Source organism: Poromitra crassiceps (assembly GCF_964638095.1).
Source record: "Poromitra crassiceps genome assembly, chromosome: 1".
NCBI lineage: Eukaryota > Metazoa > Chordata > Actinopteri > Beryciformes > Melamphaidae > Poromitra > Poromitra crassiceps.
In genome coordinates, this window is record NC_139623.1 from 13,418,471 (window position 1) to 13,441,327 (window position 22,857).

Sequence of the window (22,857 nt, forward strand, 5' to 3'; positions counted from 1 at the left end):
TTTTGCAATCTGCTGACGATACTTGCAGCGTGGAGCAGCATACAACCAACCCTCTTGCATACTCACTTTCCTCCATTCTCCATAGCTCTGGATGGCTGCCCTCCAGTGACATAATCGGAATCACGTGGTTGCAAACAAGCTATATAAATTAAAGTAATAATGAAACATACATTCCCATTCAAAAAGCAATAACAGTAGACTTGAAAAAGAAAAGAAAAAAGAATGCTCTCAACATGGAGCCCGGGGACCAACAGGGGGCCTCAGTCACTATACTGATGTCACAGAACTGATGTCACAGATCTCCGGTGATGTCACAGGCAGTAATGAGGTCATATATCACACGGCAATGACAGCAATTGTGATGTCATCAGCGATGATGCCATCAATGATGATGTCATCAGTGATCTCATTAAAAGCAGTTGCGATGCCATCAGAGATGCCACCGGCAGTGAACAATGTCATCATTGATATCTGTGAATGACGTCACCACTTGAGTAGTTGTGACTTGTCACGTCATCAGTGATACCGCCGCTGGCTATCATCAATCTGGTGATCTGGTATTACCGTTCTCTAAATAAATCATCAATGTATCTTTCTGTTTAGAAAAAATATATATAAATATATAAATAAAATATTTGTGGTGTAGTGTTAAATACAAAAGTAACAGGGTAAACTATGCAAGGTGAGTAGTAGTTTACCCACCTTGTTTCCCCTTGATACAGTGGATCTGAAAATGCAGTAGGCTATGTGAGTAAACCATGGACTGTATTAAGGAGTAAACTCTTTGCCTCATTTCACTGCATAAAAGTCGCATTAAAATACTGACCATGTTCAAGACAAGTGCAACCCAGTCAAAGCAATGTGAAGCAGTGATGCTGAGGCGGGTTTAGCTTCAAATGAGTGCTGCACAGAAAATGACAGAGAATCAGTTCATCTTCCACTTTAGCTTGATTATATCCTCCAACCAGCAGAGGCAGACGAGTACAGTCCTGGTACAGTCATCTCGTTTTCTGGCAGAAGAAGTGTCTCTGCATCTATTAGCAACTTAGCATGCTATCGAGGTCGCGATAGCGCAAACAACTAGTTGGTAGATGAATAAGTTATCTCTACTACTTGCTCAGCACCTTCCCTGTTTACTTTAGCCGAATAGCATTTTTTACTGTGTTTTTGTCATAACCGTTATCTTTGGAGCGAGAAGGTTAATCTCTTTCGACTTACTTCCGCGTTTCCAAAAAGCTTGTCGTTAAGACCCGCCTTCGCACACTTGATTGGCTCTCTTATTTCCCAGGGAACGCTGTGTTTTTTGTGATTGGACGGCTGATGTGGTGAGTTTTGAGTGACACGTAGTGATACGTAACGAGGAGACACGCATATGCGGCTCAGGGGGTAAGCATAGCGAAGTGTCTCAATTTTGATTATGATTTTGCCTACCAAACACACGACTACAGTCCATATGTCCTTATGTGTTAGTTCACAGTGTGTAGTAGTCGAGATAGAACGGCTTTATAAGGCAGAAGTGTAACGAACAACAGACAGTGCAGAGTGCAGACGGTTATATCCTTACCAGCTAGTCTAGGTTTAGAGTCATGAAAGGGCTAGCGTTACATTCAACCCTCGGTTAGGCTACTTTAGTTGTGTTTGTGCCTGTCGTTATCAGCGAACGAATGTGCATGATGGAATTAATTCCGCCAATTTAACTTGCACCTGTCCATATTTACACTTCATCTTGTCAGGGGAATTATACGGGAGCGTACCTATGTTCCCCGGGTCCTATATTCCCCGGGTCCTATGTTCCCCGTTTTTGTGGGACCGGGGAACATAAAACCCTTCCTAACCTCCCCCAGACCCTAACCCAAAACCTAACCTCTCCCACCCCTCACGCCTAAACCTAAGGTCGGCATTGCGGGTGGTCGGCATAGCGGATAGACACCCCAAATATTACGGAGAGTGTTAAAAACGGGGAACATAGGACCCGGGGAACATAGGACCCGGGGAACATAGGGATGACCCCAATTAGACAACCTCTCTGCCACTAGAATCAGAATCAGAATCTTTTATTTGCCAAGGTATGTTTTCACATACTAGGGATTTGTCTTGGTCTACCTCTGCTGTTCTCTCCTTACCGTTGTCTTCTCTCCATTGTCTTAATTTTGCCCAGTTAAATCGACTATTTGTCTTCACCTCCTTAAGCATGTATGCTCATTGTTCTCATTATTTTGATATTGGCTTAAACAGAGATCACCTGGCAACTTAACCTATTTGTTTTTCACTTGTTTGACTACAGTGAAATATATTCCTGCCAAGACGGCTGTGTGTTACAGATACATACACCCAAACAGTACCAAATCTTCCTTTCCTCTGTTATCCTGTTCATCTCTTCCCATTTTATCATTCTGTTGTTATTTTGTTTGGAGGGGTCAGGAAGAAGCATTTCACACCTGCTTCACACAGAGGACATAGGGATATCAGACACGCAGCCCAGCTTGCTCAGTTGGTATCATGACAGAGGCTCTTCATCTGACTGACGTACTTTCCGACTTTGGATGAGTTGTGGGTTCAAGCTCCATGTTGGGCACTAGCGTTGGCATGGCAGGAGGACCTAGTAGAGTAGTTAGTGTCAGCGGTGGTTATACATACGCAGGTATATGGAGTATGAACCACTTTTCAGTCAGCATTGAGTATATCCACTTCTACATCCCCTCTATAGCCTCAGCTTCCTTGCAGTGCAAGGAGAGTGAAGGAATATGCAGCGATCTATTGTTTGATTAACTCTTATTAGCTTTAGCTAAATTTCCACAGGTGCAGCCATAGCCTATCCTATATGATCTTTGAGTTAAACTAAGTTATCATTTAAAAAGTCTCTAGACAGCCATCAGTGCTGTATCTTCTGAATACATGCACTGATCCTACTACTAAATAACACAAACACCTGCATTATTGACATTTGCACACTGTACTATTGATATTTGCACACACTTCCACTGACAAGTGGACACTTTTGGACACTGGACACTTTCTATCATATCTTATTCTATTTTAATACTTATTACTTACTTTATTACCTTTCTTATTACTGTTTTCCTCAACTGCCTTACATACACTGTTTACATTATCTACTATTTAACTATATTGCCCTATTGTGTTGTGATTCTGTGCTCTATTTGTTGTTTGCTGTGATTTTGTACCTATTTACCTACTGCACCTTGTCTGTAACGGAGCCCACAGCATAAGAATTTCACACGTGCGTACTTGTACGACAGAGTGACAATAACAATCTTGAATCTATAATTTGCATGAGACTTGTGGAGGAGAGACACTGAGGGAAGCTCTGGAGAGGGGGGCAGGGGGTGAGACAGAAGGAAGCTCTGGAGAGGGGGACAGGGGGTGAGACAGAAGGGAAGCTCTGGAGAGGGGGACAGGGGGTGAGACAGAAGGGAAGCTCTGGAGAGGGGGGGCAGGGGGTGAGACAGAAGGAAGCTCTGGAGAGGGGGGGGCAGGGGGTGAGACAGAAGGGAAGCTCTGGAGAGGGGGGGGCAGGGGGTGAGACAGAAGGGAAGCTCTGGAGAGGGGAGCAGGGGGTGAGACAGAAGGGAAGCTCTGGAGAGGGGGGGGCAGGGGGTGAGACAGAAGGGAAGCTCTGGAGAGGGGGGGGCAGGGGGTGAGACAGAAGGAAGCTCTGGAGAGGGGGGGCAGGGGGTGAGACAGAAGGGAAGCTCTGGAGAGGGGGGTAGGGGGTGAGACAGAAGGAGAAAGAGCATACTTGTCTTGTGTCTGTCCGGAGTTGCAGGGCACGCCGTCGTCAGTGCTCAACTACCACACACAGCCTATAATCTTATAGCCTGTTTATAAAAAATAAAAATAAAACATTTTGGACTGGCTCGCGGCCCGGTACCAAATGCGTTGCGGCCCGGTACCGGTCCGCGGCCCGGTGGTTGGGGACCACTGCTTTATTACATCACTGATGATGCATCTGTGGCCCTCCACAATCATCTTATGGGCGCGGCTTCTTCTTCTTTTTGGTGTTTTATGGCAGTTGGCAGCATCCTTAACCTTAATGTTGCATTACCGCCCACTTCTGGATCCATCCATCCATCTTCTTCCTTATGGGCCCGGCTCATGTTTACCACAATTTTTTATTATTTAACAGTGACATCACTGATGACATCATCACTGATGACCTCACTTACGGAGTTCCACATGTTGATAGAGGCTCCACCCACACTGTTTGATTGACAGGTGTTGTGTGGTAAGAGATTCCGTCCACATTGTGGTGATGCGCAGGTGATGTGTGGAAGAGGCTTGTTTGAGATGAGCAAGTTCTGCGCAGATTCGATTGCATGATGGTTAGAAAAGTTGTCCAACTTGTCCTGCTCCACCTGCCTGACTGCATGAGCCACGGGGCTCTCATGAGAGTGAGGCAGGTGCAGATTTGGAGCGAGGCGCTGCAGTTGCTCCCCACCAACTGCACCCGACTGCAGACAGAGGATGACGAGAAACACATCAAGCTGATCGGCCATTGGTTCAACACCGGTGCATCACAAACCCACAGTGAAGTGTAGAAACTTCAATTTTATATCTATTCCAAGCTGGCACTCCATATTTTACATAAATGCCACCTGTAATGCCTACAATAAAAAAATGTAATCTGAAGGGCTGGGTCATTTGAGCAGTGAGTGTGGGTGGCGCTAATGCACGTTTTAATTTGTTTACAAACTGTTGTTAAACAAAACTGTAGAAGAAGAAAAGCATCAGAGTGTTCAGTCGGGGGTGTTCGGCTTGTTAACGCCTCGCCTGAGTGTGCTCGGCTGCTCTCGTCTACTTTCGAGGTGAGGCAGCAGTCAACTCAAATGAGCCTATTGATAGGCCCCGCCCACACTGATTGACAGGTGATGTGTCCCACACAGTGTGATTGAAGGGCTGTGTGAAGGCTGTGAACAAAGCTGTCACTCAAGCAGTTGTGATGTCATCAGTGTTGTCACCAGTGATGTCATCAGTCATGTCACTCGAGATTGTGATGTCATCAGTGATGTCACTTGAGCAATTGTGATGTCATCAGAAATGTCACTCGAGCAATTGTGATGTCATCAGTGATATGGCCCAATTCCACCGCAGGTAGTAACGCGGTCCCGCTCCGCTCGACTCGATAAATGGTCTCATTCCACCGTTAAAAAACGGCCCAGCCCGGTTTGATTTGGGGCTGAGTTGTGCTACTTTTAGTACCTGCCTCGTCGGGGTTCTATTCTGCAAACCCGGGTTCATACGGTGACGTGAAAACATTGTAGACGACTGATTGGTCAGGCAGAATCGTGTTTACTGTCTATCCTACTGACTGTCAATGCAGCGCTGCATACCAGTTTAGTGGGGGCTTACCTTCTCTTCTATTATGTTATTTCCATCAGTCTTTTGTGTTGCTGCCTTCGGCGCTGGTGAAATAAAATTGATCTCCTTGCTCAGCTTTAACATGCGCTCCTGGGGAAGCCCTTTGTAGTTGGCTCCGCTAGGCCGCAGGCAAAGCCGCGGGTCTTGCCTGTTGAGCTGCCGCTGTGGTTCTCCTCGTAGCGCCTCTCCCGTCCCCGCGCAGTGCATGCATGTGAGTTTGAGTAACAACAAAGTGATATCCATTCTCCTAGCCGATTGTCACATTTGCCCATGTACACTGTAGGTCATTTAGAGGCACCAGTATTTCATAATCAGTTTAAAAGTTCTGTGTATTGATTTCATTTTAACGTTATACTTATAGCCTACTTCGGCAATGGGCGGAGGGCAGATATGCGGTCCCATTGACGACCAGGTGTGGGCGGAGGCAAGTAAACTTGCTATGGAAACAGAGTCTATATCAAGTAGAGCCGAGTAATACCAGATAGAGTGGAGCTGTACTGTGCTGTTATATGTGGTGGAAATGAGCCAATAGTCATACATGTCACTGTGTTTGTAACACAGGGCGTTTATCCATTGCTGAACAGGCCTCTTAAAAAAAAATTGGGTCATAATAAATTAAGTGTTACCATCCCATATGTACAAGGTTGGTTGTTTCATTATGTAGCAAGTGTAGCCCAACCACATGCCATGCTGTTCAAACAAGTAGAACGAATTGTCCTATTAAGAGAAGAAAATGGGAAGCAAATTAATCTCTCAGACAGTTGAATTTTAAACATGATTAAAGATGCAGTAGCTTAAATGTCGACCAGAAGTTATTATTTCAAGCCACATCCATAGCTAATTTTAGGACACTATTGATAAACTGCAGATAATAATGATTAAAGGTGATCTCATCATACCGTAGGCTCATTGACACATTATCTGTGATGCTGAATAAACTGTTCAGTTTCCCCTGCTCCCTTTCTTTTCCTCCTCTCTTCCTGTCCCTCCTGTGTCTCTTCCAGGATGTCCTGGTAGGAGAGGAGATGAGCTGTACTGAAACATTTTGGGATGCACCGTCCGTATGGAATCATCACGTTCTAGTAAGATGACATAAGGTGAACTTTATTTGTCCTCCTAGCAACAACAATGAATGGGACCTAGATGGCAATACAAGATAGATCATATCATTCAAGGTTAAAGTGCTGTGCTTGTGATGTTGGTACCTAGTTCCTATTGGCTGGGAGAAATTCTGGCTATTGACAATGTTAAGTAGTTGGCTAATAGAGCTAAACAGTCACGTGACGTCTCTTGCCCCGGAAGTGAGTTCGCCATTCATTTTCTCCATAGGCATTTCAAAAAATCAAAAAACGAGTTTTAAGGCTGGAACCAAGCCAACCAGTGACCTACTGAATCGTGAGTGACCATAAAACGTTTCACTGGTAAGTTTAAATTAAAAAAAATATTATTGGGCAGCGCAACTTAGAGCGATATTTTTGTGGATAACTAATGAAACGGATGTTATGTGGATGGGAATTGAGTAAAACTCATGTCGAAGTATACCCTTGGAATCACTTCCATTCATATCCGAAAGGGAATGGAGGAGACTCAAGGGCGGTAATGAGTGGATTAAAGGAACAATGAAAATATGGTCAGCCGTACGAAAGAAGTTAAAATTGTCAAAATCTATTTCTAGAGCCACTAAAATAGCAAGAAATCATGATTTTTTACCATCTCTTATGGACTCAGGGTTTAAAATATGGGCAAACAAGGGGTTGATATATATTGCACAATTGTTTAATGGACAATTGATGAAGTCATTTGAACAAATTTCAAAAGAATTTAATTTACCAGCCCATGATTTTTACAAATTCCTACAGATAAGACATTACCTTGAGAAACATGAGGAGTGGGAGAATATTTGTAAATCACCTTCCAATCTAGAGGAGCTGATTATGTCATTTACAGAGGGAGAGAAGAAAAGTGGGATTGTATCACAAATCTATAAAGCATTACAACATGAATCCAACGATAACAATATGTATGTCAAAGAAAAGTGGGAACTAGAAGCAAATATAATAATTACAGATGAGCAATGGGAAGACACATTCGAAGCAGGACATAAACTAACTAACAGCCCAACATGGAAAGAATTTGATTGGAAGGTGAAAATTAGATATTTCAACACTCCTTCTATTATTTCAAAATATAATAATACGTCTGAGTTATGCTGGAGGGGTTGTGGACTGATGGGAGACTTCACACATATTTTTTTTGACTGCCCCGAAGTTACTGGAATTCTGGAAGGAGGTCCAAAAAGAGATCAAACAGATTCTGGGCTTTGACATTATTTTGGAGCCAGCACTTGTGGTACTGGGCATACCTCCTGACAATGAGATGGATAAGACTTAATCTATTTATTGAGAATTCTGTTATTAATAGCGAAAAAAATGATAACAGTCTCATGGTTGAAGCCGCAGCCCCCCTGCACAATGGAGAGAACGAGTAAAGAGTGTCTTTACCATGGAAAAAATAACAGCAAGATTACAGATGAAAGTAGAAAGGTTTGATGTAAGATGGGCTCCAATACTTGCAATGTCTGACCTGTAATGTTTTCTTTCTTTTCTTAATTTCTTTTTTGCACATTTTTCTTTTATTTATAAACATATAATGATGATTATGGTTAAATCAGAAAAAGTTTAGACAAATGATGTCAAGGATTACATGTATGCAATTCAAAATGATTGTCTTATTTGTGAAATAAAATAAATAAGTTAAAAAAAATAAAAATAAACGTTTCACTGGTAAAACAGTATGCACGTCAGAAACCATAAAGCTTGTTTTATGCTCGCCATGTCGCAAAGGGCGCGGGGGAGGAGCGAGGGCCGCGACGTCAATGTGTTGGGCACGACCCCTGTAGGCTGCCCACCGCGTACCTGAAGATTTTTCTAGGAGCGTGACCTCCGCACGACTTCTCTCCCAACATGGACGCTTTCGAGCCACTGAGCCCAAAGCCCCAGAGTAACCAGACTTTGCACATAGGTTGGAAATGTGACCGACTACTCAGAGACAAAAAATGACCCATATTGCCCAGATGGTGGCGCTATAACAGACCATTTCACGTTCTGGTCTATAACTTCTGAACCGTGAGTCCTAGAATCAAAATCTACATAGATGCGTATTGATCTACCTGGATCAATACGCATCTATCCATATAGGCCACGCCCATTTCCATCTAACTAGATTTGCCGCTATTTTGCATTTTATCAAAAACCTATTTTTGCGAGCTCCTCTTAGACCGTTTGTACAAATGAGCCCAAACTTTTTCTGGGTCATCTCTGGACTCCCCTGATCTAAAGATACCTAAAACAGTTTTGAAATGATAAATCTCTAAACTTTTGTGTATTTGTTTTTGTTCTCTTCCTGCCCTAAAAGTGTTTCTTTTCCCTACTAAAAATTAATTCAAACTCCCAGTGGTTATTGAGGAGGAGGATATGTTTTGTATTATAATCTCAGGGATAATTACTGACAAAATTGTCGAAGGTGCATTGCATACAAATCCATAGCATTATTTGCATAATTATAATTATTTATATATGGAAACAAAATCCAGCAATGACTATTCATCTGTATTGTGCCTTGTTTTATCCTGTACTATTTTAATATGCTTTGGCAACACTCAATACTACTAGAGTTCACACATTTACACATTTACAGTTGAGTGCAGAGCATCTATGCAGAATGTGCAAAATGTTGTATAAGCCGTGTCTTAACGTGCATTGCTTTGTCTGCCTCCCAGTAGATGCAGGCTGTTCCCAAGCTGAGTAGAGCAGTGGTGCGTGTGAGGAGAGTGGCAGCGCAGGTCACCAAAGCAACCATGGCAAACAACCAGCAGTGCTCCAGTCTGTCCTCCACAGCGAAGGGAGACTCTTCCACTGCGGCCATTCTCATCATAGGAGATGAGATACTCAAGGTTGGCTGGAGGGTGATTTAGTGTGCATAGATATATCATGCTTGTAATACCTTCACACTGTACTGTGGTAGCGTCCCACCGTCTTTAAAAACCCTTGAAAATGTGTGCGCTTGAGAAAAAGAATAAACCCTTATAAGTTGTTGAAATGGTGGCGTCCGGGTAGTGTAGCGGCATATTCCCTGCCTACCAACACGAGGGTCGCAGGTTCGCGCCCCATGTTACCTCCGGCTTGGTCAGGCATTCATACAGGCATGATTGGCTGTGGCTGTGGGTGGGAAGCCGGAATGAGGTTGTGTCCTGGTCGCTGCACTAGCGCCTCCTCTGGTCAGTCAGGGCACCTGTTCAGGGCGGAAGAGAACTGGTGGGAATAGCGTGATCCTGTAACAAGCAGTGGAGGACTCGCACACAGAACTATAGACAAGACAAAGTCTTAAAAAATCAGATCCATTTTATTGTAGGATCGGCACAAATTGGCAGCAAACGTTTCAGTCCTAGTTGGACTATCGTCAGTGCAATAGCGTGATCCTCCCACGTGCTACGTCCTGCTGGTGAAGCTCCCTGCTGTCAGGTGAAAAGAAGCAGCTGGCAAAATGGGGTGGGAGGATCAGTAGGCCTCAGCTCTCTAGACCTCTCTCTGTCCTAGAATCAACACTATTGACATATTGCATACTATAGCAGCAGTTTTAGAATTAATGATTTCACCAGGATATTTTTTTGCCTCAATAAGATGATTAGTAAAAGTCTCTATGATGTCTAATTGTCATGCAATAATGTCATGTCTCACCCCAAAATATGCCAACATTGAGCCTTTGAAATTCACAAAGCTGGAACTTGAACGTCACTGATAAGTCCTTAACATTGATGTCCAAGTGAGTATTTTATTTTTTATTTTATTTATTTAGCACATATTAAAACATACAGAAATACTGAAAGTTATCAAGATAAACAAGAAAAGAAATGTGCAAAGTAGAGGCAAGATACCCGCCAGGGCCTATACGAGGCCTCTACTTGTATAACATCATAAGTAGAAACAAAATCAGCAAGTATGAAATCAAATTAAAATTTTAAGTGGGATATGACCGAGTAGAACCTTGTAATAATAGGAACCGGTGGAAGATGTAACACAGCACCTCTTCTCGCCCTCTGTCTCTCAGGGCCACACAGTGGACACCAACAGTGCCTTCCTGTCCCGAGCACTGAGGAAGCTGGGAGTGTGCGTGCAGCGCATCACCGTCATACCAGATGTACACGAGGTGATCGCCAAAGAGGTGGCACTCCTCTCGCCGCAGTACACACACCTCATCACCTCGGGGGGCATAGGCCCCACCCACGATGACGTCACCTTTGAGAGCGTGGCCATGGCGTTCCAGGAGGACCTGCATCTCCACCCTGAGCTGAGCCGGCTGGTTGAGGAGTTCTTTGGGGCGGTGGATAAGGACAGTGCTGCTATGAAGCTGGCCATGGTGCCTCGCTCAGCCAAACTCAATTATGGGATAGACCCTCAGAACGGCCAGCCTCTTCGCTACCCACTGGTGAGAGAGCTTAGGACTGGAAGCATTAGCTTACCTTTGACTAGAGATGGGATATCAAAATGGGGATATCTGTATCGGGTGCCGATACTGATGTAATTCACTTATAGGACATCCTACTGATGTCGCCGATCCACGTTCCGATCCAGATTCCAGTCATAGCTTTGCGCTGGATCATGAACCCGCCGTAACATAATATGAAACCATGCTAATAAGTGGGATATGACTGAGTGTGGTAAAGTGGCAGTCGATCAATTGCTTTGGAAATATCTAATGACCTTTATTGATTGTTGATTTATTGGAGCAGGTAACTAATGCTGTGAAATAATTGATTACTAAACCAAATACTAAATGATGTCTCAGTAGAAGCGAGCTACTATGTAAAGGTGGATGCTGGAGCTCCTTGGGAGAGTTGCTGGCAGAAGCAGGCCAGATTGCTCTCATCTGCAGAGGGCCCTTATCTACAGTAAAGGAGCATTGCCTATAGTGCAGATTTGATTTATATACATATTTGCCTTGACATTTTTTCTTTGTCTCGTATACTTTTTGCAAGTTGCATTTTTTCCTTTTTTTCCTTCACTTGCCCAAATTTTTGTCTGCACTGTCTATTCAAGAAACAAAGAGCTCTGGTATTGGAATTTGTATCGGCAGATATCCAAATTCAGGTATCGGAATCGGATGAGAACTGGAAAAAAAGAAAATAAGTGATCGGTGCATCTCTACTTACATTGAGCTTCATTCATGACACCAGGTTATCATAAAACACATAATACACATTCACATCTAGAACAATAATTAGTGTGTAACTGTGTATAACAAAATATTGTTGTCTCCTTCCAAAGAGGGGGGACTACAGATCGGTCCGTCCAGTAGTCACACTGTAATGTTGACTTTGTGCCACTAGGGGGCAGCATTGACAATGAGTGGGAGGAATGGGAGGGTGGTATACATCACAGGTGGCGGCCAGCATTTTTACTATTTTGCTTGTTGCTGAAGCATTCACTCTGCCACGTTGTCTCTGATACGATCCTCAGCAAACAAAGCTGCAGTAAACAGTGACTTTCATCACTGTCTCAGTGTCTCTGCATCCAAATAATCACTAGGAGATCGAAATATTTTGTTATGTGTATCTTTATAATGATCCTCTTAGATGTGAATGGACCTTAAATTAGATCAGATTATACCCAGTCTGTCCATCAACTTGTGTCTCAAAAACATCTGTTACGCTGTGTATTACCTCCTCACCAATCACTATAGGCTTGCTTTTTTCAGTATACAGTGTTAACAAATGGTTTAGTTGACAAAACCTCCTGCAAAGTGACTGAATGTTCTATTGTTTTCTGGGCTTGTTCAAGTAGACATCAGACAACTACATCAACTACTAACCAGATATATTAGGGTAAAAATGCTGTGCGAGATGATGAATGACAACATATAACAGGCATAGACGTACTAATATTTGGACTTCAGTATGGTTAGAACATAGCATATTGAAATTAAAATATAAATATTTTTAGATTTTTCACTCTGTGTACCAGAGCATGTAGTATGTATACTACTCAATCTATTATTGTGTACTGATATATTTCCAATTTTAGAACAGACTCACTGATCTAGATCGTTAGATGTGTCTGTCCTCTTGTCCCAGGTCAGTGTGCGGAACGTCTATATCTTTCCTGGGATCCCGTCTCTGTTGGAGAGGGCCTTTAATGGGCTGGAGCACCTGTTTGCTGGTTCAGGGACCACCTTTCACACTCGTGAGGTAACACCATGCCCATGCCTAATGCTACACCTGTGAGGTAACACCATGCCCATGCCTACTCGTGAGGTAACACCATGCCCATGCCTAACATTACACTCGTGAGGTAACACCATGCCTAATGCTACACCTGTGAGGTAACACCATGCCCATGCCTAACGCTACACCTGTGAGGTAACACCATGCCCATGCCTAACGCTACACCTGTGAGGTAACACCATGCCCATGCCTAACGCTACACCTGTGAGGTAACACCATGCCCATGCCTAACGCTACACCTGTGAGGTAACACCATGCCCATGCCTAACATTACACTCGTGAAGTAACACCATGCCCATGCCTAACATTACACTCGTGAGGTAACACCATGCCTAATGCTACACCTGTGAGGTAACACCATGCCCATGCCTAACATTACACTCGTGAGGTAACACCATGCCTAATGCTACACCTGTGAGGTAACACCATGCCCATGCCTAACGCTACACCTGTGAGGTAACACCATGCCCATGCCTAACGTTACACCTGTGAAGTAACACCATGCCCATGCCTAACGTTACACCTGTGAGGTAACACCATGCCCATGCCTAACATTACACTCGTGAGGTAACACCATGCCCATCCCTAACATTACACTCGTGAGGTAACACCATGCCCATGCCTAACATTACACTCGTGAGGTAACACCATGCCCATGCCTAACATTACACTCGTGAGGTAACACCATGCCCATGCCTAACATTACACTCGTGAGGTAACACCATGCCCATGCCTAACATTACACTCGTGAGGTAACACCATGCCCATGCCTAGCCCCATAACGTGACCCTGCTACTGTACTCCGATATTCTCGTACAGCAGTCAGGGTCACACAGCATTCTTATCGGCAATGAGTTGGAAATGCTGTTCAAAAAGCTCTCCTACCCGTATCCGACGTCCAATTGCAGATCCGAAGATATGATAGTCCCCCTATGGAAGCCAGTAATTTGTCTGGCGCTGTTCAAATAATACTGCTGCGTGAAACAACCATTTAAAAGCAGTCTTTCCACAGCCTGTGCCGTATTGAGGACAGGAGAAGCTTCCTAGTGCCGACAGGAACCTTGGGAGTTTGAGTATTTCATGACATGTTTTGCTTCCCAGGTGCGCTGGATTTGCGTTGATCACTGACTGAGCCGTCTCCGTGTGACTGCATGTGTTGTTTGCTCGCCGCGTGCAAGCGGTGCACCATGAAAGTGAGATCAAACACACCCTGCTGTAAATTCAGCACAGGCTGTGGAAAGACTGATTTTAAACTGTTGTTTCAAGCAGCAGTATCATCATATCAATCTCATCTCAATCATATCTTCGGATCTGCAATCGGACGTCGGATACGGGGTAGGAGAGCTTTTTGAACAGCATTTCCCACTCATTGCCGATAAGAACGCTGTGTGACCCTGACTGCTGTACGAGAATATCGGAGTACAGTAGCAGGGTCACGTTATGGGGCTAGCCCATGCCTAATGTTACACTCGTGAGGTAACACCTTGACCATGCCTAACATCACAATCCTCTGAAATACCTTGTTTTCATGCAGCCGCAGTGGAAAGCAGTTCTGCCAGCTGACCTCTTTATCGTTGCGGTAGGTATTTGTGGATGCAGACGAAACGGCGATCGCTGCCGTGCTGACCAGACTACAGGCGGGCTGGGGCCGCAGGGTGGCATTAGGCTCCTATCCCAACTGGCTGAGTAACTATCACAGAGTCCGGCTGGTCCTGGACTCAGACAGCCAGGAGGAGGTGGACAAAGCCCGGGCGCAGCTGCTGGACGAGCTGCCCAAAGGCAGCGTGGTGCCCTTAGTCACTGACCCGGTGTCCATCGCTACTGCCGAGGTGTACACACTGGCCAACAGTGGTGAGGGGGAGACAGAGGGAGGAGGGACAGTTCATTTGGGGAAGATAGATAAGTCATATAATTGTCATTGAAGGTCAATTTTGTACAGAACTGTCATACCCTTTACACACCCTAAAACACCCATTCAATGTTGGTTTCATTTCCCACAGGCACACCGCTGGGCGAGAAAGTGTCGTCTGCGCTGAAAACAATCGAGACTGCACTGGATCAGTACTCGACAGAGCAGGTCTGTGTCGGCTTCAACGGAGGCAAGGACTGCACAGCACTGCTGCATCTTTACTATGCAGCGCTGAAACGGTAACAGGAAGATAAGACAATTAGACCACTTGGGGGTGGGAATGATTGTAATGAGGACAAAAGAAATTACCTGAGAGGTTAGAGATGAAAAGGAGATTCAGGGGAAGAGGTAAATTAAGAACATAATGCTGTTAAAAGTACAGAGGGATATATCAGTAGAAAATGAGACAGAACCAGGTATAACAGAAAAACAATCCTTTGGAGAAGACAGACTGGACAACGACCTCTTGTGTTGCTTTGTCTTGACCTATATTGGACAGATACTGAGAGATATAACAATTATGATAATGGGAGACCTATCTAATCTCTTTGTATCCTTTTCTTTTATCTCCCCATCTCTCTCTCTTCCTCCCACTCAGGCGGTGCCCAGATAGTAAAGACAAGGTGAAGGCTCTCTACATCCGCATTGTCTCTCCATTCCCAGAAATGGAGCGATTCCTCCAGGACACTATCAAGAGGTGAGCCATGTTCTCCTCATCTAGTGTCGCCATGCCAGACCACTGGAGATCATCTAGTGTGGCCATGCCAGACCACTGGAGATCTCTAGTGTGGCCATGCCAGACCACTGGAGATCATCTAGTGTGGCCATGCCAGACCACTGGAGATCTCTAGTGTGGCCATGCCAGACCACTGGAGAGCATCTAGTGTGGCCATGCCAGACCACTGGAGATCATCTAGTGTGGCCATGCCAGACCACTGGAGATCTCTAGTGTGGCCATGCCAGACCACTGGAGATCATCTAGTGTGGCCATGCCAGACCACTGGAGATCTCTAGTGTGGCCATGCCAGACCACTGGAGATCTCTAGTGTGGCCATGCCAGACCACTGGAGATCATCTAGTGTGGCCATGCCAGACCACTGGAGATCTCTGCCTACCAGTCGTCTGGCCACTTCTAATGCAAGACAGTTGATAGAACGGCAGCGAGAACTGCCAAACCTACGCCACTTTGTCATGCAGTGTTCGGCAAGTTACTCAGGGAGTGTAATTAGTTACTAATTACTGATTATTCCTTTAACAATGTATACAATTACTTTACTTATTACTTGGTTTCAAAAGTAATTACTTGGTGTTCCTCATTACTTTACTATATTACTTTCGCTACCCCCCCCCTGAGTGACATAACCTTTTTAGCCAGCTCCTTTAAGGACTGAATCCACTTTATTGGAACAATAATGAACCTTACAGGAGGAGTCACCAATCAGCCAAACTGCATAATTACCTGGCAATGCAGTAGTCTCGCATAGCCAGACTTCTGCAGATTTCGTTTTAGCGCTGTGCCAGACAGTGCTGGAGAAAGTAATGCAATAACTTGAAGTTACTTGGATTAGTAACTGTAATATAATTACTCTTTGGAAATTGTAATCCCTTATATTACTAGTTACTGGAGAAAGTAATAAAATTACAGCAACTAATGCCTGGTTCAGACTACACAAATTCAGCCCGATAATAGACCGATTTGGTCGTGCGCGACAGATTTTCAGCGTCGGGCCCGAATATGACCGTCGGGGACGACGATCGGCCGTCTTCACCTCTTGTAGTGTGACATAATCAAAGACCAGCGTCGGGACCAGTCGGGACGTCTAGGACGCCTCACGACGCCCCGACGAAAAGACTGGCATGTCAGTCTTTTGGACATGGTTTCGCCTAGTGTGACACCCCGGAAGACAGGTATCAGGTCCTGGGGAGACCGCTCCCCGCTCGATACAGATTTCACCCGCTCGCACTCACCGCTCCGCTCCGCTCAAAAGAATAAAAGAGATAAAAAGGCCAGGGTGTTTTAATTTGCGTTTAAACACCTGGGCAATGGGCATTGCTCACTACAAATAACATGAGCTCAGCAGAGTCGGCTGCATGTTCGTTTCTCTTCCTTCTCGTCTCGCAGCAGCTGGCAAGAAAATAGTGGGCGTGCATGAAGTAAGCCAAGTCTTATTGGAGGCTGGAGCGGACATCACAGTGCATCACAGTAGAGCCTGTCACTCATCCAAATAACGTTAATTCTGCAAGGGATATATATAGCACCTGGATTACATACATGTTTCACATAGGGTTGTGTTTTGATTTCTATGTTTTATTTTGCCCAATATTGAAATGTTTTACAATTGCATGTTGTGCTAACATAAACATTATTTCTATCTACCACTTTAGCCTATTTACGCTGATTTGGTTGCTATTTCTTGTCAATGTAGTGGCCTCAATGCATCCTGGGAGATTTCGTTCACAGGTCCGCCTCCCCGACGACCTGTGAACTCGCTGACGACAGCAGACGACGTGATGACGGTGGCATAGATGCTCTGTCGGTGTTAAGCGAGAATACACTTGTAGTGTGGCCAGTCTCCCGACCAAGACATGTCACGAATTTATGGCAGTATGATGGCCTCGTCTGACATGGTGACATCGTGAACGACAAAAAATATCGTGTAGTCTGATCCTGGCATAAGTTACTGTAACTAAGTCAATGCCCAACACTGTTGTCATGTTCCTGGAAACTATGCCCCCCCCCCCCATATCCTCCCTAGTGAAACAAACTGGAGATCCATCGAATCACTTTGAAACACGGAGAGCTTTTTAAAACATTGAAAATGGATGTCCCGAGCAACGTTACATTATTTGATTCCGTTTGATCCGTTAACAAGCACACAACTTCTGCATGTCACCGCCCCTTCTGCATGAAGGGCCACCCTAAAGACTTTGGATTGGCAACAGAAGCTGCTAGCTGGTCCTCAGTCTCTCATTGAGCAAAGCGTTTAGAGACTGAGAACTGAGTGTAATCCTCATCTCTTTAGGGACTGAAGTTTTGGTTTGAAAACAATATTGACAAACACTTAAGTCCAGCTGCACGCGCACAGCTCTAATCCGAATCTTCGTTAATAAGAGCGTTTCAGGACTTGTCTGTAGAATCCTTGGCATTAGTGGAGATGAATTTTGTATATTTTCCACATCCTCACGTTGTTAGCAGGTACTTCTCTAGTCCAAGGGGGCATTTCTCAAGATTTCTGTGAAGAATATTTTGGAATACAGTGTTCAAAAAGTATCCACCCACTCTCTGTGTTACAACATGGGGGCTGGTTATTTGGCAATGTGTCTCCCACAGATATGACCTGGAGCTGTTCTCTGTGGAGGGTAATATTCAGCAGGCGCTGAGCGAGGTGCAGGAGAGGAGGCCGGAGCTGAGAGCAGTGCTGATGGGGACCAGGAGGAGCGACCCCTACTCTCACACACTCACACCCATGTGTCGCACCGACCCTGGCTGGCCAGACTACATGAGAGTCAACCCGCTACTGGTGAGAGGATTATAGACCGTATACAAATATGGACGTGATGTCGCCTATTGGTTTGTGGACTCCCGTTGTGAAGCCTCACATTTGGCATTTTGACCGTCGCCATCTTGTTTATTTGGAGCCAGAAACGGCTCGCGCGAGACCAGGGGTTTCCCACAGAGCCGCAGCGCCGCCTGCTACTGGTCCGTGAACACGAGCTGCACGATCACTGGACAGGCGACTTGTCGCCCCAAAACATAGTCTGCTTTATCATCTATTTTTGTTGAAATGGGACCACAATTTACAAAATAAACATCATGCTGTATTGAAGAAGACTTGAAACTATCGATTGAGACCATAAACTCTTTAGGAAAGTGTTTACTGAGGCAATAATTCAAGTTAGAAGTAGTCATTTTCCCATTGACTTCCATACAATCAGATTTCTTTTTTGAGCCAGTGGAGTCGCCCCCTGCTGGCTATTCGGAAGAATGAAGGTTTAAGGCGCTTCTGCATTGCCGTCATTTTTCAGAACTAGAGGTTGCCCCTTGGCTCACACACGCATGCACGCACACTTGATGCATCAGTGTTTCCCTTATGGTGGGATGCACAATGTAATATGTATGGCGGTTTGGTGGCAGAAAACACATTTCAGTTCACAAGTCAGAAAATCACTGCTAGGAAATATGACAGGTCAGAGACTCCAGCAACAACAACTTTAATTAGGTCCAATTAAAGTTGTTGTTCTCTTTACTACTAGTGTTGCTGGAGTCTCTGATCTCTTGAGACATTTCCTTCCTCCATGCACCTTGGAAGTAAGTGAAGTTGTGCCAAGAAACCTCTACTCTGCCTACAGGAATTATGACTGAGACATAGAATATACATCTAACATTAACTTGACAATGTGAAAAATACATATAGGACCAAAACACAGTTGATAAACTAAAGTGATTTTATAATAAATTTGTTGCTAGAAGAGAAATGTATATTTGACTTGTATTACAAATCTGTTCCACAGCTCTAGCCAAGCAATTTCCCCTTTTACACATAACATTATTCATCATGTTGACTTGAGTTGTAGAGTACAGATCTAGATCGCTCGCGCTGTCGTCGGCATGAGTCTAAAGCCTCCTACACAGGACCTGAGGTAAAACAGCTCTGCGCCCGCTGTCCCGTTGTTTTCCTATAGGGGGAGAGCGGCGCTTCTCAACTAGGCGGCAGCGCTACCCTTTGCGACGCGCACAGCTCGATTTTGCCCCTTTTGCGCTGCGCCCAGAGTTAAAAATATCTCAACGCTGACCCACTTATCCCTGCCCTTTCATGAGCGCAACCAATCAGAGGAGGAAAAGAAGATAGCTGGTGCTCTCGCTGTCGCGGCTCGCCTCTTGTCCTGCAGATTCGCGCTCCGCTCAGATCGCTCGACCTTGTGGTGAAAAAAGTGCAGCACGCTTCTCATGTGAAGGTGCCTTAACTGGTGGTGTTGCCTCTCACCTGGTCTGAGTGAAGACAAGAGCTCAGGTGAAGTTGAGGAGTTGATCAGGATACTTTACTAACAGGTGAGGATGCATCTCATCTGTTAGTAAAGTCAAAATAAAAAGTTTTTATTTATTAATTATTTATTTGCAGATATTTTTTAGAATGGTCAGTAGTAATATCATGTGTCATGCGGCTATGATAGAATAATACTTGTAGGTAAATATAAATACTTGTAGGTAAATAATACTTAGATTATTCTATTAATTGATTAGTCAATTGACAGAAAATGAAGTAAGAAAGAATATAATTTTGATAATCTATCAATCGTTTTAGTCATTTATCAAGTATAATACCAAACATTTGCTGGATACAGCTTCACAAATGCTAGGATTTTCTTGCTTTTGTCTGTTTCATATCACTATAAAATGAATACTTTGGAAAATGAATTTTCTGGCTGCAGACGAAGTAAGCAATTTGAAGACTCACTTTGGCCTCTGGTAACTTCTGATGGGCAGTTTAATTAATGATACATTAATTAATGATTAATTAATGTATCATTAATTAATGATACATTAATTAATCTAAAAAAGAGAAAGTATCATTATCTCATATTCATCGATAATGTATGTTAGTTTTACCATAGTGGTACGCCTGCCTGTGAGTCTGCCTCTGATTTCCCGGTCTTCTCCCTGTACAGGACTGGACGTATCATGACATCTGGTCATTCCTGAGGACGTTATATGTTCCTTACTGTATCCTCTATGATAAAGGGTAAGAACATGTTATATGTTATATGTTCCTTACTGTATTCTCTATGATAAAGGGTAAGAACATGTTATATGTTATATGTTCCTTACTGTATTCTCTATGATAAAGGGTAAGAACATGTTATATGTTATATGTTCCTTACTGTATTCTCTATGATAAAGGGTAAGAACATGTTATATGTTATATGTTCCTTACTGTATTCTCTATGATAAAGGGTAAGAACATGTTATATGTTATATGTTCCTTACTGTATTCTCTATGATAAAGGGTAAGAACATGTTATATGTTATATGTTCCTTACTGTATCCTCTATGATAAAGGGTAAGAACATGTTATATGTTATATGTTCCTTACTGTATTCTCTATGATAAAGGGTAAGAACATGTTATATGTTATATGTTCCTTACTGTATCCTCTATGATAAAGGGTAAGAACATGTTATATGTTATATGTTCCTTACTGTATTCTCTATGATAAAGGGTAAGAACATGTTATATGTTATATGTTCCTTACTGTATTCTCTATGATAAAGGGTAAGAACATGTTATATGTTATATGTTCCTTACTGTATCCTCTATGATAAAGGGTAAGAACATGTTATATGTTATATGTTCCTTACTGTATTCTCTATGATAAAGGGTAAGAACATGTTATATGTTATATGTTCCTTACTGTATTCTCTATGATAAAGGGTAAGAACATGTTATATGTTATATGTTCCTTACTGTATTCTCTATGATAAAGGGTAAGAACATGTTATATGTTATATGTTCCTTACTGTATTCTCTATGATAAAGGGTAAGAACATGTTATATGTTATGTTATATCCTCCTTTTATTTGCTCTTGAGCAACATGACGGCTACACTGTACAATTATTACTTCCTGTGTATTTGTTGTGTGCGAAAGCTCTTGTTCCTCTGACCGGCCTTGACCCCTCTGTGTGGGCCGACAGGTACACCTCACTGGGCAGTATGGACAACACCTGTCGAAACGCGTCCCTGCAGACGGTGGATGGCAGGGGGGTGAAGCGCTACAAGCCAGCCTACCTCCTGGAGAACGAGGAGGAAGAGCGCAACTCTCGTGTCTGATGTCACTTCCCTCAGTGCCGCCTGTCGCCGATGGAGGCAGAATTTGCCCGTTGCCACAGATCCAGGTTCATCCCTCCCCATGCACTTAACTTATTAGTGGAAAATGTGAAGCTGATGGACCATTTTATCCAGGGGCGTAGTGGGGGGGGTAAACTCAGTATACCCACCTCTTTGAAATGACGCTGTGAGTTTACTCACATATTTTCAGTTCGACTATCAATCACTGAGGAGAAACAAGGTGGGTAAACTAACCACCTTGGATAGTTTACCCACCTCTGTATTTACCACTAGAACCCCGATTTTATCCACAGGAGAAAAGAGGAAATCCAGTGAATGTTTGCGAAACGAGACCCAGATTACAGAATGAGATTGTGATGTGTGTGTGTGTGTGTGTGTGTGTGTGTGTGTGTGTGTGCGTGCGCGCGCGCGCGCGCGCGTGCGTGCGTGCGGGAGAGAGAGTCCACGTGAGTCTCAGTCTGAAGTAATGGCTGTCTGTGGTGTTCAATAAAACATCAATCTGTCACCTGTTTCTATGGTTTTGTTGATGCTATTTTAAGATGCATCTCACAAACAGATGGCAGTCTGTAGTAGTAACAATTTAGTCCTTGCTTCAGCTTATTCGTGAATCCATCTATCTTATTTATAAATCCAATAAGAACAAGCTGTCAAGAAAAGACAGCATTTATTAAAATATATAGGTAAATAATGTGAATGGTTTTCTGTCAAGGTGAGAAAAGAAGAGTTGAGCGTCTCTGTCTGTGGCAGCATGGAGAAACTGCTGAAGGTCAAGCATCACACTCCTATTGATTTCTCCTTTTCACAGTGAATGTCCGCTATTGGAGAGAGACTCCAGCATGTCGTCGTGCATCCTCGCTGCAGTTCTCGTTGCTGACCTCATGGGCGCGTTGTTCTCACGTTTTCCATTTAGCCCCGTGATTACAATAAATTACCTTCTCTGTTTTCAGACATGATTGAATCCAGGCCCATCGATCTCCTCCTCTCTCTCCCCGCCTGGAGATTAGTCAACACCGCGCAGCGTGGATCGATACCGGCCGATCTAATAAAGCGGGTCGCTTACGAGGCCACCGCGGGGCTGCACACACTGTTACACCAGCAATTACCATCTGCGCCCTGCCTCCATACCCCCTAACTTGTCTGTCCAGGCTTCACGGCTTGCTTGATTGAATAATAACAGTAATAAAAGGAGCGATGAAAAGAAGCTTCATAATCAGAGCCAAATGTAATGGTGTGTGTTTGTTTGGATGGTGGAATAAACAGACCGGGGCATTGTCTGGAATTATGATGTAGTCCTGTGAAAAATCACTATAACAGACCTGTGATATTCCTATAGAGACTTTAAAAGTGCGTCTGTGGTGCTCAAGTGTGAGCTCATAATGACCTTGTCGACCTTACAGGTATTGTTATGCCTCCGCCGGCAATAGCCGAGCCGGAGGCATTCTGGT

The 22,857-nt window shown here is 44.0% G+C and overlaps 1 protein-coding gene across 4 annotated transcripts; it reads left to right on the top strand.

The window, feature by feature from the left end:
• Window positions 1–1,205: 1,205 nt before the first annotated feature.
• flad1 (flavin adenine dinucleotide synthetase 1) lies at window positions 1,206–21,875 on the top strand. Of its 4 annotated transcripts, none has more exons than XM_083648639.1 (11): window positions 1,206–1,325; window positions 6,384–6,476; window positions 9,158–9,331; window positions 10,486–10,863; window positions 12,509–12,622; window positions 14,242–14,509; window positions 14,659–14,806; window positions 15,166–15,264; window positions 17,899–18,088; window positions 20,235–20,308; window positions 21,259–21,875. In XM_083648639.1, the coding sequence occupies exons 3-11, from the start codon at window positions 9,161–9,163 to the stop codon at window positions 21,392–21,394; spliced, it is 1,578 nt and encodes a 525-aa protein (XP_083504765.1). In that variant the 5' UTR covers window positions 1,206–1,325; window positions 6,384–6,476; window positions 9,158–9,160; the 3' UTR covers window positions 21,395–21,875. The 4 variants fall into 4 exon arrangements, with proteins under 4 accessions (XP_083504765.1, XP_083504764.1, XP_083504766.1 ...); XM_083648638.1 differs by having other exon boundaries at window positions 6,384–6,461; XM_083648640.1 differs by lacking the exons at window positions 1,206–1,325; window positions 6,384–6,476 and adding an exon at window positions 6,707–6,800.
• Window positions 21,876–22,857: the final 982 nt, after the last annotated feature.